At 38.7% G+C, this 15,563-nt stretch overlaps 1 protein-coding gene across 1 annotated transcript; it reads right to left on the bottom strand.

The window, feature by feature from the left end:
- Positions 1-561: 561 nt before the first annotated feature.
- On the bottom strand, positions 562-15,234 carry LOC125777177 (uncharacterized). Its single transcript, XM_049451447.1, has 2 exons — positions 14,235-15,234; positions 562-1,732 (listed from the first exon to the last, which is right to left on the bottom strand). Exon 2 carries the CDS (start codon positions 1,728-1,730, stop codon positions 1,137-1,139), a length of 594 nt encoding a protein of 197 aa, XP_049307404.1. The 5' UTR covers positions 1,731-1,732; positions 14,235-15,234; the 3' UTR covers positions 562-1,136.
- Between the last annotated feature and the right edge of the window lie 329 nt (positions 15,235-15,563).

The raw sequence follows: 15,563 nt of genomic DNA, 5'->3' as shown, positions 1-15,563 counted from the left end.
GTGGCCCGGGGGCCATTGAAGATAATTAAAGCACAGGCACTTGTATTGAAGTTAACACGTGTGTGGTTACAACTTGGAAATTACGCGCACAAGAATAATGCTTAGCGAGAAGCAGAAAATTGATGAGCACCAGAGAGAGAATAGTCAGAAACACGTCCACTCGCGATGAGTATCAGTCGGAGACTGTAAGAAAATATTATATACCGAATTTCATTGAAATCGGTAGAGTAGTTCCTGAGATATGGTTTTTGACCCATAAGTGGGCGACGCCACGCCCATTTTCAATTTAAAAAAAAGCCTGGGTGCAGCTTCCTTCTGCCATTTCTTCCGTAAAATTTAGTGTTTCTGACGTTTTTTGTTAGTCGGTTAACGCACTTTTAGTGGTTTTCAACATAACCTATAACATAACATGGGAGGTGGGCGTGGTTATTATCCTATTTCTTCCATTTTTGAACTGTATATGGAAATGCCTGAACGACTTTATTGAGTTTGGTTGACATAGCTATAGTAGTTTGTTAACGTTTGGCACTGGTATACTTACGTGGTACAGTATACGTATGAGATCGAAAATATAGAAACGCTGATTGTCACAATCGTTATAAACTTTATTAGGTTTAATTTCACAATATATGAATAGCATATATCCTATGCATATAGGAATGTGTATTCAGGCTTTCTGCGGAACCCACTGTTCCACACGGTTGACGAACTCGGCGATTCACTTCACTCCCGTCACTTGGCGGTTTTAATAAAAAGGAAATTGTGTTGATTATTGCGGTTGATAAAAATTAATAGAACTCAATATCACGGACGACTTTCTCGCTGTGCGGATGAAAACGGTAAGAAGCCAATCCCGGTCGGGTCAATCCCTTTTGATCGTTTGGGTGGTGAATATTGGCTAACATTACGAGTCGTCTCGTTGATGATCGTATGGTTGTTGTGTTGCAGTGTTGTAGTAATGATCGGTGTTTGATGCGTGTGTGTGTATTGGGGTATGCTGTGAGCTGTTGTGTGATGAGGTGTTGTGACGTGATATGATGTGATATGATGTGATGTACGGTGATGTGTGGTGATGTGATGTGGGATGCTGCGGAACGCTCATAGCTCATGTGAACATCCCGGCCCCCCTAGGCGAATTAATCGGCTAGGAGCCGTTGCAGCTGTTGTAGTGTACTGAGTACAGCGCTCAACCCTGTTGAGCGTCGTTGGTGCTGACGATGAGCGTGGCGTGGCGGAGATGGCCGTGTACGCGTTGTGGTTGATTGACTGCTTCGTCGTCGCCGGATAGCATCGCTGCGTGGTCTACTACGGGTGTTGGTGCTACTTTCCGTCGGATTGGCTCGGCGGGGAAAACGATGAAATAGAGTGTGATGGGGCCTCTGGCAATATTGACAGGCGCCGTCGGCCCAGCACTCTATGGTGGCGTGGTCATCTGCCAGGCAGGTCATGCAATGCCCATGGGCTCTCGCAACCTGTTGTCTTTGAGCGGGCTTCGTGCTCTTGAAAATGGAGCATCGTTTCAGGGCGTGTGGGCGATGGCACAGGCTGCAACATGGAGGCCCCTGTGGCTCCAATAGCTGCTCTTCTCTTATCTCCCTGATTGCTTCGGCGGATGGCGGTGGTCGCATTACCCTGGTCCTTGGAGCGGCAACGGGTGCAGCCGACGCTTTGGGTATAGCGATTTCGGACCTTACGGTGTTGGAGGTGGTTTGGGTCTCCTCTACGTCCATTTCTATGGGATATAAAATTATATTAAATTGATTTTGTTTATAATATTAGAATGTAGTTGTTGTAGCTACATATCTATACATATGTATATGTATAATAAGTTGGTCTTTAACGCGCTTGTTTGAATTTATTTTTTTTTTGTGTACGGATTATAACGCGTGTTAGTTTCGAATTAGCGGTAGTGATTTATTATTTTTCGATTAATTTTGCGAGTTATTTTGCGGTTTAGTTTGAAGGTGTTCTTCACTGTTTGGAAGAAAACACAGTTTGGTGACTGGTCGAGTTAATATGCCGGTTTGTGTTCGCACATCGACTACTCTTATGTGACCATCTGATCCTCCATGAACCTTTTCAATGCGGCCTAGTCGCCATTCTGTTGGAGGAAGGCATTCGTCCTGCATGATTACGCATTCTCGTGCCTTGGCTTCCTTCTGGGCCGTTTTCCAGCGATATCTCTTATGGAGATCTTTGAGATAGTCTTCCTTCCATCTGTGGCTGAATTCGTGATGGAGAATCTTGATTCTTTCCCATCGATTTATTAAACTGAGTGAGTCTCCTTCTGTCTCAGGTATGGCGAGAAGAGGAGCTTCTCTGAGGAAATGACCGGGTGTAAGAGCTGTGAAATCGGAGGGATCTTGCGAGAGTGATGATATAGGTCTTGAATTTAATACGGCTTCGATACGAGTGAGTAGTGTCGTAAACTCCTCATAATTGAATTTATGATTACCAGCCGTTTTCTTTAAATGGGACTTAAAGCTTTTTACTGCTGATTCCCAAAGTCCGCCCATGTGTGGAGAACATGGAGGTATGAACTGCCAATCGATCCCTTGGGGTGCATATTTGTTAACTATTTCAGGGGAGACTTCTTTCATGAAGTTTATAAACTCCTTCTCTGTTGTTCTTTGGGCTCCGACAAAGTTTTTCCCATTATCGCTCATTATTTTTGAAGGAAATCCGCGTCGTCCGACAAAGCGTGCAAATGCTGCAAGAAAAGCCGCAGTAGTCAGATCTGAACAAAGCTCGAGGTGTACTGCCTTTGTCGTAAAACATACAAAGACAGCCACATACCCTTTTCTAAATGAAGAAGACCTTAACATGGAGGCCTTTATCTGGAAAGGTCCAGCAAAATCAACCCCACTGATGGTAAAGGGTAGAGCATGGTTTACACATGAAAATCGTTCTTTTGATTTGTGGCTTTAGTCGCGGTATATAAAATTCTTGACGGACCATTTGTTGCATTAAGCGTTGCTCACCATGCAGTGTAAGATGGTGCAGATATGCTAGAAATAGGTAAGTAAAACGGGATTTCTCTGGAATAATGATGGGATGTCGTTCGTTATAACTAAGGCTGGAGTTCGCCAATCTTCCATTTGCCCTTATTAATCCCTTAGAATCTAAGAATGGATTTAAGACGAGAAGTGAGCTTCCCTTTTCGAGAGGTCGCTTTTCGAGCAACTTTGTTTTCTCTCGACTGAAATAGAAAGTTTGGGTATATAATATTAGACTGACCTTGGCATGTTGCAAGTCGGAATGCGTTAGCTGCACGCAAGGATCGTTTGGTGCTCCTTTCATTTTTAGTTTAAGTCTTTGAATGAATTTGTGCATGTAAGCGACTACTCTTAGTGCTCTAGCAAATGACGAAAATCGGTGGAGAATATCATCCTCTTCTGGAGTGATATGAAAATTTTCAATTTTCCGACTTTCCGGCGGTATTATATTACGAGCGGGAGACTTTGGCCAGAATTCTTGTGATTCTGTTAGCCATGTTGGACCATTCCACCAGAGTGTAGTGCTGGTGAGGTGCAGTGGCTTGCAACCTCTTGTCCTAAGATCCGCTGGGTTATCTGCACTTGCAACATGTTGCCATTTTGCTGGGCCAACTAAGTCTAAAATTTGGGATATTCGGTTAGATACATAGGTCTTCCAGCAATAGGGTGGTTTTTCTAACCATGCTAAAACTATCTCTGAGTCTGACATTTTATGATCGTTTAATTTGAGATGGGTTTGGACAATGGAAATTAATTTTGCTAACAGAAGAGCACCATTCAGTTCAAGCCGTGGCAGACTGAGTGTCTTCAAAGGTGCAACTTTGGCTTTGGCTACCAAGAGGTGTGCAGATATTTTGTTATCGTACTGTGTGCGTACGTAAACTGTTGCGCAATACGCCTTTTCGGAGGCATCACAGAAACCGTGTAATTCTGTGTTAATGTGAGGTGTGAAATTTACCCATCGAGGGATTCGAATTTCAGATATAGTATGTAAATTGTTAGCGAATTGAACCCATTTCGCTAAACGTAAAGGTTTTACCTGTTCATCCCATTCAGTGCCATCTTGTCACAATTCTTGAATGAGGATTTTTGCTTGAATCATTATTGGCGAAAGCCATCCTGCGGGGTCGAAAAGTTTTGCCACCGAGGAAAGTATTTGGCGTTTTGTAATAGCGGACATTGCAGATATTGACTCAATTGTATATGAGAATTGATCTGTTATCGCATTCCATTGAATTCCTAGAGTTTTAGTTGTACTAGCCTTTTCAAATTTAAGGAAGTCTGTATCTAACAAGTCTTCTTTTTTAATGCCTTTTATTATTTCAGGGTGATTTGAAGTAATTTTCTTTAGGGGGAAACCTGCTGAATTTAATGCTTTGATCACTTGCGATAGTGATTCACATGCTAATGGGATACTGTGGCTACCTGATAGTATGTCGTCCACGTATGTTTGTGTTTGCAACACAGAAAATGCTAAAGGCAAATTTGTTGCATTTGTTGTTGCCACTTCATGTAGCGTCCTGATCGCCAAATAGGGTGCGCAATTGATGCCAAAGGTGACGGTTTTAAGTTTATAGTCGCTGATTGGACTATTACTTGATTTGCGGAAGACTATACGCTGGAAATCTTGGTCATCTTCATGTACTAGAATTTGTCTGTACATTTTTTCTACATCCCCATTGAAAACGTATTTAAACATGCGCCAATTTAGAATTAGCAACATGAGATCAGGTTGTAATGTTGGCCCTGTGTATAGTACATCATTGAGTGATTTGCCTGAGCTCGTACACTTTGAGGCATTGAAAACCACTCGTACTTTTGTTGTAATTTTATCAGGTCTTATTACCCCATGATGTGGCAGATAAAAATATAAATATCTACCTTTAGATACTTTTTCATATGGTACAGCATCTTCCATATGATTGAGGCCAAGATATTCGTCCATCACATTATCGTATGCCGATTTAAGCTCACTTTTCTTTATCAGGCTTTTTTCCAGGCTTAGAAATTGCTGGACTGCTGATATTCTAGTGTGGCCTAGAGCTATGGTTTCAGGGAAAGTTGGTTTGAAAGGTAATCGCACAACATAACGACCATGTTCGTTTCTTGTTGTTGTGGATTTGTAATAGGCTTCGCATGCCTGGTCTTCTTCTGAAAGCTGGGTGATTTGGGGTAATTCTTCTATTTCCCAAAATTTTTTAAGTTGATTATTTAAAAATTCGTTTGAGATATTTTCCACTTGTGTGGCGAAAGAATTGATTTTTTCAGGGACTTGGCCACTTATAATCCACCCAAATATTGTATTTTGGGCTAACAATTTATTGGAGATTTTCTCAATACCTTCAAGAATTATTTGAGGTATTAAGTCACTACCTAATAATATGTCGATTTGTGATGGAGTATGACAATTAGGATCTGTTAATTTAAAATGTGAGCATTTTCCCAGTGTATTTTATTTACTTCATAGCTTGGAAGCAAATTGGTAAGTTGCGGTAGAACGATGGCTTGCGCATCTATTCTAATATCCGCATTTGGAGATACTATGGTAATTGGGCATATTTTGTTCGAATTTTGGATAATTCTTCCGCCCATTCCCGAGATTTGGAAATTTGAATGTTTTATTGGCAATTTGAGCCGATTTTGATCTTTTGATGATATAAAGGATCTTTGAGATCCTTGATCTATTAGTGCTCTTAGTTTGAATAAATCACCCTTATGTGCTATGGTGATGACCGCAGTGGGTAAAAGAATTTTGCTTTCATTTTCTGAATGAAGTGCTTGAATTTTTGCTGCTTTAGAGCAACATGGTTGTTCTTCCCTTTTTTCGGGAATTGAGATTTCGGGATTATCACTTTTGGTTGTAGTGACTAACCCGGTGGTTTTATGAAATTGATTTTGCTTCATATTTTGAAAGTTCGTAATATGAAGCAGTGAGTGATGTCTTCGTTGACAGTACACACAACTAAATTTGCTTTCACAGTCTTTTGTCGTATGAGCATTCGACAGACAGTTGATGCAAAGTTTATGTTGTCTGACAAGATTGTTTCTGTCAGATACGGATAATTTTTTAAATTTCTCGCAAGATCTTATGTTATGACCTCCTTTACAAATTTCACATACTGGTTGCCATTTATTTGTTTGGTTTGACACGAAAGTGTGACTTCTATTAACGTGTCTATTGTATTGCATATTATTGCTGGCTTGAGGTTTAAACAGGTTTTTACCTGAGTCATTTTGATGACTTTTTATACTCTCGCAACAAAGTTGCTAAAGAGAGTATTATAGTTTTGTTCACATAACGGTTGTTTGTAAGTCCTAAAACTAAAAGAGTCAGATATAGGGTTATATATACCAAAGTGATCAGGGTGACGAGTAGAGTTGAAATCCGGATGTCTGTCTGTCCGTCCGTCCGTCTGTCCGTCCGTCCGTGCAAGCTGTAACTTGAGTAAAAATTGAGATATCATGATGAAACTTGGTACACGTATTCCTTGGCTCCATAAGAAGGTTAAGTTCGAAGATGGACAAAATCGGCCCACTGCCACGCCCACAAAATGGCGGAAACCGAAAACCTATAAAGTGTCATAACTAAGCCATAGATAAAGATATTAAAGTGAAATTTGGCACATAGGATCGCATTAGGGAGGGGCATATTTGGACGTAGTTTTTTTGTAAAAGTGGGCGTGGCCCCGCCCCCTATTAAGTTTTTTGTACATATCTCGGAAACTACTACAGCTATGTCAACCAAACTGTACAGAATCGTTTCCTTTAGGCATTTCCATATACAGTTTAAAAATGGAAGAAATCGGATAATAACCACGCCCACCTCCCATACAAAGGTTATGTTGAAAATCACTAAAAGTGCGTTAGCCGACTAACAAAAAACGTCAGAAACACAAAATTTTACGGAAAAAATGGCAGAAGGAAGCTGCACCCAGACATTTTTTTAAAAATTGAAAATGGGCGTGGCGTCGCCCACTTATGGACCAAAAAGCATATCTCAGGAACCGCTCGACCGATTTCAATGAAATTCGGTATATAATATTTTCTTAACACCCTGATGACATGTACGAAATATGGGCGAAATCGGTTCTCAACCACGCCTTCTTCCAATATAACGCTATTTTGAATTCCATCTGATGCCTTCTCTGTATAATATATAAAGGGTGATTTTTTAAGAGCTTGATAACTTTTTTAAAAAAAAAACGCATAAAATTTGCAAAATCTCATCGGTTCTTTATTTGAAACGTTAGATTGGTTCATGACATTTACTTTTTGAAGATAATTTCATTTAAATGTTGACCGCGGCTGCGTCTTAGGTGGTCCATTCGGAAAGTCCAATTTTGGGCAACTTTTTCGAGCATTTCGGCCGGAATAGCCCGAATTTCTTCGGAAATGTTGTCTTCCAAAGCTGGAATAGTTGCTGGCTTATTTCTGTAGACTTTAGACTTGACGTAGCCCCACAAAAAATAGTCTAAAGGCGTTAAATCGCATGATCTTGGTGGCCAACTTACGGGTCCATTTCTTGAGATGAATTGTTGTCCGAAGTTTTCCCTCAAAATGGCCATAGAATCGCGAGCTGTGTGGCATGTAGCGCCATCTTGTTGAAACCACATGTCAACCAAGTTCAGTTCTTCCATTTTTGGCAACAAAAAGTTTGTTAGCATCGAACGATAGCGATCGCCATTCACCGTAACGTTGCGTCCAACAGCATCTTTGAAAAAATACGGTCCAATGATTCCACCAGCGTACAAACCACACCAAACAGTGCATTTTTCGGGATGCATGGGCAGTTCTTGAACGGCTTCTGGTTGCTCTTCACCCCAAATGCGGCAATTTTGCTTATTTACGTAGCCATTCAACCAGAAATGAGCCTCATCGCTGAACAAAACACGCGCGCGAAACACATTTCGAACCGAACACTGATTTTGGTAATAAAATTCAATGATTTGCAAGCGTTGCTCGTTAGTAAGTCTATTCATGATGAAATATCAAAGCATACTGAGCATCTTTCTCTTTGACACCATGTCTGAAATCCCACGTGATCTGTCAAATACTAATGCATGAAAATCCTAACCTCAAAAAAATCACCCGTTATAATGGGGTGCCTAACGACACAAGCTAAGCAAAAAGCGGGTACTGTACTTTTTTGCAGTTATTATTTTTTGTAGATATACATATATCGAACTGTTAAGAACAGTTAACGGTGTCCCGGAATACCGTCAAAACTGTACCTTAACATACATACATATATATGTGCATAAAAAATTGAATTTATATATTTTTATATATAACAAAGTAAATATGGAACGGACTCACTTTTATTTCCGCCAAGGGTTTTGGGTCATTGAACCTTTACTTTGTTTCTTTCTGTTATTTCAGTTATTTTTTTCTTCTCCTCTTATGTACGTCCAGCGCTGTCCCTGATGATTTGCTCTCTTTGACTTTGTTGTTTGTTGCTGTAGTTTCTGTGGCAATTGCAATTTATTTGCTGCTTTTGTTTTAATGTTTGTATGTTTGTTGAACTATGTAATTTTACCGCGCCCGTTTTTGATGTTAGTAGGGTTTGGTTTTGTTGCTTGGGTTTTTAGTTTATTTCGCGCCCGTTTCTGATTTAAGGTTTTATGTTTGACAAACTTTGTTGTATTATTGCCGCGCCCGTTTTGATGTTAGTAGGTTTTTTTTCACTTTATGTTTCAATTTCTTTTATGTATCTTTGCACGTCACTTTCTATTTTTCTTATGTTTAAATTTCTTTTATGTACTTCTATTTTCACGTTACTTTCTGGTTTCCGTGTTTCTGAGATGTTTCCTTTTTTTTACATATAACATATGTGTTTGTTCACTTTAACTTTGTTGTATTATGTTCACTTAAATGTTTCGTTCTATTTTATTTTATGAATTTTGTGCTTCCCACACTGCACTTGCGCACTTTCACCAGGAAGTTATAAAAATTTTGTTTTATGTTTTGCTTAGGTGCCTTTCTGAAAGGCTCGAAGGACCAATTGTTAAACTTTGGCACTGGTATACTTACGTGGTACAGTATACGTATGAGATCGAAAATATAGAAACGCTGATTGTCACAATCGTTATAAACTTTATTAGGTTTAATTTCACAATATATGAATAGCATATATCTTATGCATATAGGAATGTGTATTCAGGCTTTCTGCGGAACCCACTGTTGCACACGCTTGACGAACTCGGCGATTCACTTCACTCCCGTCACTTGGCGGTTTTAATAAAAAGGAAATTGTGTTGATTATTGCGATTGATAAAAATTAATAGAACTCAATATCACGGACGACTTTCTCGCTGTGCGGATGAAAACGGTAAGAAGCCAATCCCGGTCGGGTCAACCCCTTTTGATCGTTTGGGTGGTGAATATTGGCTAACATTACGAGTCGTCTCGTTGATGATCGTATGGTTGTTGTGTTGCAGTGTTGTAGTAATGATCGGTGTTTGATGCGTGTGTGTGTATTGGGGTATGCTGTGAGCTGTTGTGTGATGAGGTGTTGTTACGTGATATGATGTGATGTACGGTGATGTGTGGTGATGTGATGTGGGATGCTGCGGAACGCTCATAGCTCATGTGAACAGTAGTTTCCGAGATATGTACAAAAAACGTAGTAGGGGGCGGGGCCACGCCCACTTTTCCAAAAAGATTACGTCCAAATATGCCCCTCCTTAATGCGATCCTTTGTGCCAAATTTCACTTTAATATCTTTATTTATGGCTTAGTTATGACACTTTATAAGTTTTCGGCTTCAGCCATTTTGTGGGCGTGGCAGTAGGCCGATTTTGCCCATCTTCGAACTTAACCTTCTTATGGAGGCAAGAAATACGTGTACCAAGTTTCATCATGATATCTCAATTTTTACTCAAGTTACAGCTTGCACGGACGGACGGACAGACGGACGGACGGACATCCGGATTTCAACTCTACTCGTCACCCCGATCACTTTGGTATATATAACCCTATATCTGACTCTTTTAGTTTTAAGATTTACAAACAACCGTTATGTGAACAAAACTATAATACTCTCCTTAGCAACTTTGTTGCGAGAGTATAAAAACACCATTAGACTGAAGTAAAAAAATTGTAGAAACAATTAGGATGATGCTTAGTAGCAGAAAAAATATGTTGATATATGTACGTACATATGTATGTTATGTGTACGCTAACAATTATAAAGAAGGATAATTGTTGTTGTTTATACATATATACTTATTGCATATTTTAATGCTGAACAAATTAAATATTCGCCATAGGAAGTGTGCAGAATATGCGAAGAAAACTAGAAATTATGGGGTATAGGTCTACATCGCAGTTCTTCAACGTTTCCAGTAGTCGGTAACTTGTTGTCTTTCCACTTTTGGTTTTGTCCCGAATGGAATTGAAATATCTCAAGTTCACCTATGAGCTTCAAACGTCGCACGACGTTTTCATCATGAATCTGTCAATCAAACAGTCAACAATATATTCCATTTCTTTGGTTTTCAAAGCAGCAAGCTCAGTTGAAATCCATGCAATACTTCTCTTCAAGTCTTCGCCGATTGTATCCAACATAGGAATGTACACTGAGACCCTGTAGTTTTCGTGTTTTGTTTGCCGTACGCAGATTCTTGGTGTTTTTCATCAACTTTCAGTTTTGGCTTTTTTTTCGTGTCTGAATAAATGGACCGAAAATGTTCCTCAGCTTTTTGTCTTCGATTTTGAACTGCTACAAGCAGCGTATCATATGTGATGCCTTTGCCAGATCGATCGATCGCGGAGAATGTACCCATTGAACATGTCACAGATGGATGAATGCAGCATCTATTTCAAGTTCTCTATCAAGCCGCGTCGCTTCAAATTTGGCACTTTCAATTACGGATCTGGTTGGAATTATTCAAAATTCAATCTGAATACGTTGCTATACTTTGTAACTTCAGTGGGGCTATCTTAGTATTATTTTTTGTTTTCAAAAGTGGAGACAGTCTCCTTTAATTTTTTTCTGAGATAAAATGGCGAATTTCTGGGTTATATTTCTGTTACTTCATGCTACTATGAGGGGTAGCAGACGGTGCGGGTGCGGCTGCGGTAGCGAGTCCACGCCCAACTCAGGTGTGGCCAGAATGGGAGATCCTTAGAGAAAGTGTCCTGGCATTAGAGATGGGTTATCTGAGAGATTTTTAGTTTCTACTTAATTTTTAAATGAGATTTGAAACTTTTTACAAGTGATTCCCATAAACCGGCCATATGAGAAGCGCTTGGAAGGATAATCTATCAGCTAATGACTTGGGGAGCATACTTTTGTATATCTCAGATGAAACTTGTTTGATAAAATCCACGAACTAATTTACTGTGGCTCTTTGAGCACATTAGTTTTGTCAGAAAACCGGGTCGTTCGACGAAGCGAGCACATTGTGGTAAGACAGCGACATAGTCTTTCACTACGTAGGGAGACCTTAACATTAACACTTTTTTCTGAAAAGACTCATCAAACTCGACATCTGTGTTAGTGAATGCCAGGGAGAAATGGCAGGGTTCCGTTGGAAGAATTGCTATAATCTGCGATCGCATCTTCTGCTTTAGTACGAGTACAGATCATGCATACGATATTGCATTTCTTTATTTTCGGCCTAATTCCTGACAGACTATTTGTTGTATGTTTGTCAAGCAGTGGTCGATTAAATCGTTTTATATCGATCTTGGACATTTGTGTCAACATTAACCCAACAAAATATTTGTAGAGATCTGTTTGCATCCCAAACTTCTTCTCAACCGAAAATGTTACTTTTTGAGCCGAATTCTCGACATTTGCGCGAAATTTTGCTTTTCTTTTTTAATGCCAAGAAAAGTGCGGCTGAGGACCCGTCCACATAAATAGATAATATTATTACTCTACTACTACCATCTATATGATTTCTATTTGGTATTAAAAATATATAGAATTTTTGTAAAGCAACTTGTGTTAGTTTACAAAAAAATGGATCATAAAACATTTCGTCTGTTAATTAAGCATCGCTTTTTGAGGGAATAAGGGAAAACACTTTTAGACCGCTTTTATACAATAAAGCCTTAAATTTATAAAAAAACGGTGTAAGCAAAGTTGTAGACCTAATACGTGAACATAGTTTAGATATAAAGTGGCAAGTAGATGCCTCAATGTATCGCCTTGGGAATATACTGTGGCTTCTCCCTTAACTTTAATTTTGAGTCGCTCTATGAAAATCGCTTAAGGATGTCAGTATCATCAAATGTTGTGTGAAAAGAGTCGATTTTTTGACTACCTGCTACAATTTATTGCGCATGTGCCATTGTGGGCAAGAATCGTGATATTCTGATAACAATCGTAATGCATTTCACCAAAGGGTGGTAGTGGCAAGGTGCTTTGCACCCTTTTGCACCTAGATCGACAAGATTGTCAGCACTGCATACATGCCGCCAAGTGTCTGATCCTACTAGGTGGGGTTTTTTTACCACATGTGGGGGTTCTAGTACAATTTCAAAATCGGACCAGATATATAAATTGTATTTTGCCATATTTAAATGCATTCCCACTATAAATACTAACTTGGTAAGTAGTATTGCGCCCCAAAGTTCAAGTTGTGGTAAACTTATCGATTTTAGACGAGACACTTTTGCTTTCTATACTGGTAAGTGGCTTGTGCTCGCATTATCGCTTTGTGTGCGAATGTATATAGTGACACAATTTGTATTTCCAGAGAAGTCACGGAAACCGTATAGATTGACTCTGGAACATAATTCCTCATGGAATTTGTATTTGTGAGATATCGTTAAGATTACTCACGAACTAGGACCACTTTTTCAAACGAAATGGTGATAGGTATTGACTCCGTAGTTTATGAAAACTGATCGGATATCGCGTTCCATTGAATCTGCGGAGTGCGTCGAATATAAAGTAATTAGTGTGCAATGGATTTTCTTTAGGTGTGTACTTTAAAATATTGGTGTGGTTCGCCATTATCTTTTTTTAACGAAGACCCTTTTGTTTTGATGGTTTGTGTCACTTATGCTAGTGACTCTTATGCTTGTCGAAGACTGTGATTCACCGAAAAGATATCATCGATTCGTGGAGTGTTCGAATGCCTAAGAACTGGGCACAATTAACGCCGATGGGTCACTGTTTTTAGCTTATAATCTCGTAGTGGACTATTGGGGGATTTTCGAAAAATGTTTCGCCGAAAATCTTGATCGTTTTTATGTAAGACCATTTGTCTATACATTTTTTCGATATCTCCATTGAATATGAATTTGAATATACATCAATTTACGCCAATAATCCTGGTTGGTACGTGGGCCCCGTAAATAGAGTATCCCTTAGGAAAGGTTTTTGTTTTATTGTCTGGCTTTACTACTGCATGTGCGTTGATGAATTTTTTGCATGGGCTTACTTCGTCCATGGGATCTAAATGGAGGAATTTTACTCCAAAAATTACCCCAATTGTGAAGTAAGGTATTCGTTTGAGATTTCCCCAACTTGAGTTGTAATTGTGATAGCTATGGCAGTAGTGCGTTTAGAAATTTGTCAAATAATGGGCTATTCCCAAATATGTGGCAATTCAGACCGCAAATATAAAAAATTATTCACAACTTTTTTTTTGTCATTGCTATTTATTTATTTATAAGTATTAGTGTTTTCTTTACCAAGCCATTTCAGTTTTTAGAAATTAGTTGATATTTAGTGCTACCCTAGTAGGGCATAATGATATGTTCCGTATATACTATGAAATCGTATGTTTGTTATTTCTCAGTGAAGAAAGCGCGCATAAACGTAATTGAAAAACAATAATATTACTGTGCCCTTCGATGCGGCGAGTATGAAAAAGTTCGAATACCAATTACACGAATGAAGAACAACAAATCGACGGGGGCGATGGTTTGCCGGCCAAGCCATTTAAATACGGCGGCGAAGAACTTAAGAAGCATGCATCAGCTTCTTTGTAAAATATGGTTGGACGGAAGCATGCCAATTGGCTAAATGAGCTTCAGTCTCCTGCCCCACACAACACATAACCAACACAGAACACCTAACCACAACAATAATCCCGCATTCAGAACACTCTACACTCACCGCATTAAAATATACGTCACTAGCACGCTTCATTCACCACACTCATCTCTACACCACCTACAATCCACATCACACATAACTACGTTACCGCTGCATTTTTCACCTCAACCAAAAGGGAACAAAAGGGGCGGAGAAACAAGTTCGTCACCTTTTTTACTTACTTCTTTTTGCGATCCGCTAACGACCAGCCGTGCGATTCAACCCGATCTCCAACGTTTGCAACTTTTTGCGTAAAAAAAAATATATATATTGTTATTAAAATTTTTTATAAAAGCTCTAAGCTTTAAAATTGTAAAAAACTCCGGTGTAATAAAAGGAAAGTGTGAAATTCTTGCGGAATTGTTGTGTTCTCTTTTTTTTGCTAACACTAAAAACGGAGAGTGCGAGGAAACTAATCGAAAAGTACACCAATTGATTGGAATTTAAGTCCGCTCTGCCCAATCCGAAAAATGTGAGACCCCACAATCTGCGCTGACTACGGTGAGATAAGTCTCCTCAACATGGTGTATAAGGTTCTACAGAGCATATTATGTGAAACCATACCATCAACAAACTGACGTTGAGCAATACCAAAAGCTACGTATACAAACAAAAAACAGAAAAAGAAAAAACATATATGTATAATATAACATGTGCTCTCTCAGTATAACTCGTACATACATATGTATGTGTGCAAAATATATTGGTAATACAGCAATACATGTATATGGATTCTCCTAATATACTAGGCATACGTGAAATATCCATGTACAGATGTGTTCAAAATAATAGGAGTGCCCCTGAGAAAAATATTTAACCCAATAAAATTATCATGTTAAAACATGAACGTCAATCACTTTTTAACCCTTGTGTTGCCACCCGGGTACCCGGGTACCCACCGGAGTGTATTTTGTTGAATAATATTTTTTTTTAAAAAGATAGGCAAAAATCCTCTTGGATCCCCATGGTTTAACCTATTATCTAGCGAATTGTGCATTATACATAGTTTAATTTTTTTTCTAACTTCAGAAATGTTACATTTGAAAATAAAAACACGTCTCAGCCCACCGGGTACCCCGACAGAAGTTCGGCGCAGTTCGTATAATACATTATGATTATAATTTTATTTTATATCTAAAAGGAGTAAATAAGTATCTATAAGATAACTACAACAAATTATGTTCATTTTTAATTATTTATTGATAAAAAAATGGTGTATATAATAATAATAATAATTTTATTTTGCGACATGAAGTTGCAAAAAAATTAATGAATTTTTTGCTTTCTGCACAGTGAAATATAAGTAATAATTTAAACAAGGAAATTTGAATAACTAAATTTTAAGAATTCATTAAAAATTTAAGAAAAATGAAAAATTAGTCATTGCAATGTAAACATTTAGAAATGTTCACCGAAAGCTGATCGCATACGGGCTTATCGCACTCAACGCAGGATTTCAGTGTCTTTCGGCGTTTGCGAATATGCTGCTCGTTATAAATGTAACAAATCCA

Source organism: Bactrocera dorsalis, chromosome 3, assembly GCF_023373825.1.
Source record: "Bactrocera dorsalis isolate Fly_Bdor chromosome 3, ASM2337382v1, whole genome shotgun sequence".
Lineage (NCBI taxonomy): Eukaryota > Metazoa > Arthropoda > Insecta > Diptera > Tephritidae > Bactrocera > Bactrocera dorsalis.
Note: the sequence above shows the minus strand (reverse complement) of the source record. Positions and strands in the feature narration are given on the sequence as shown.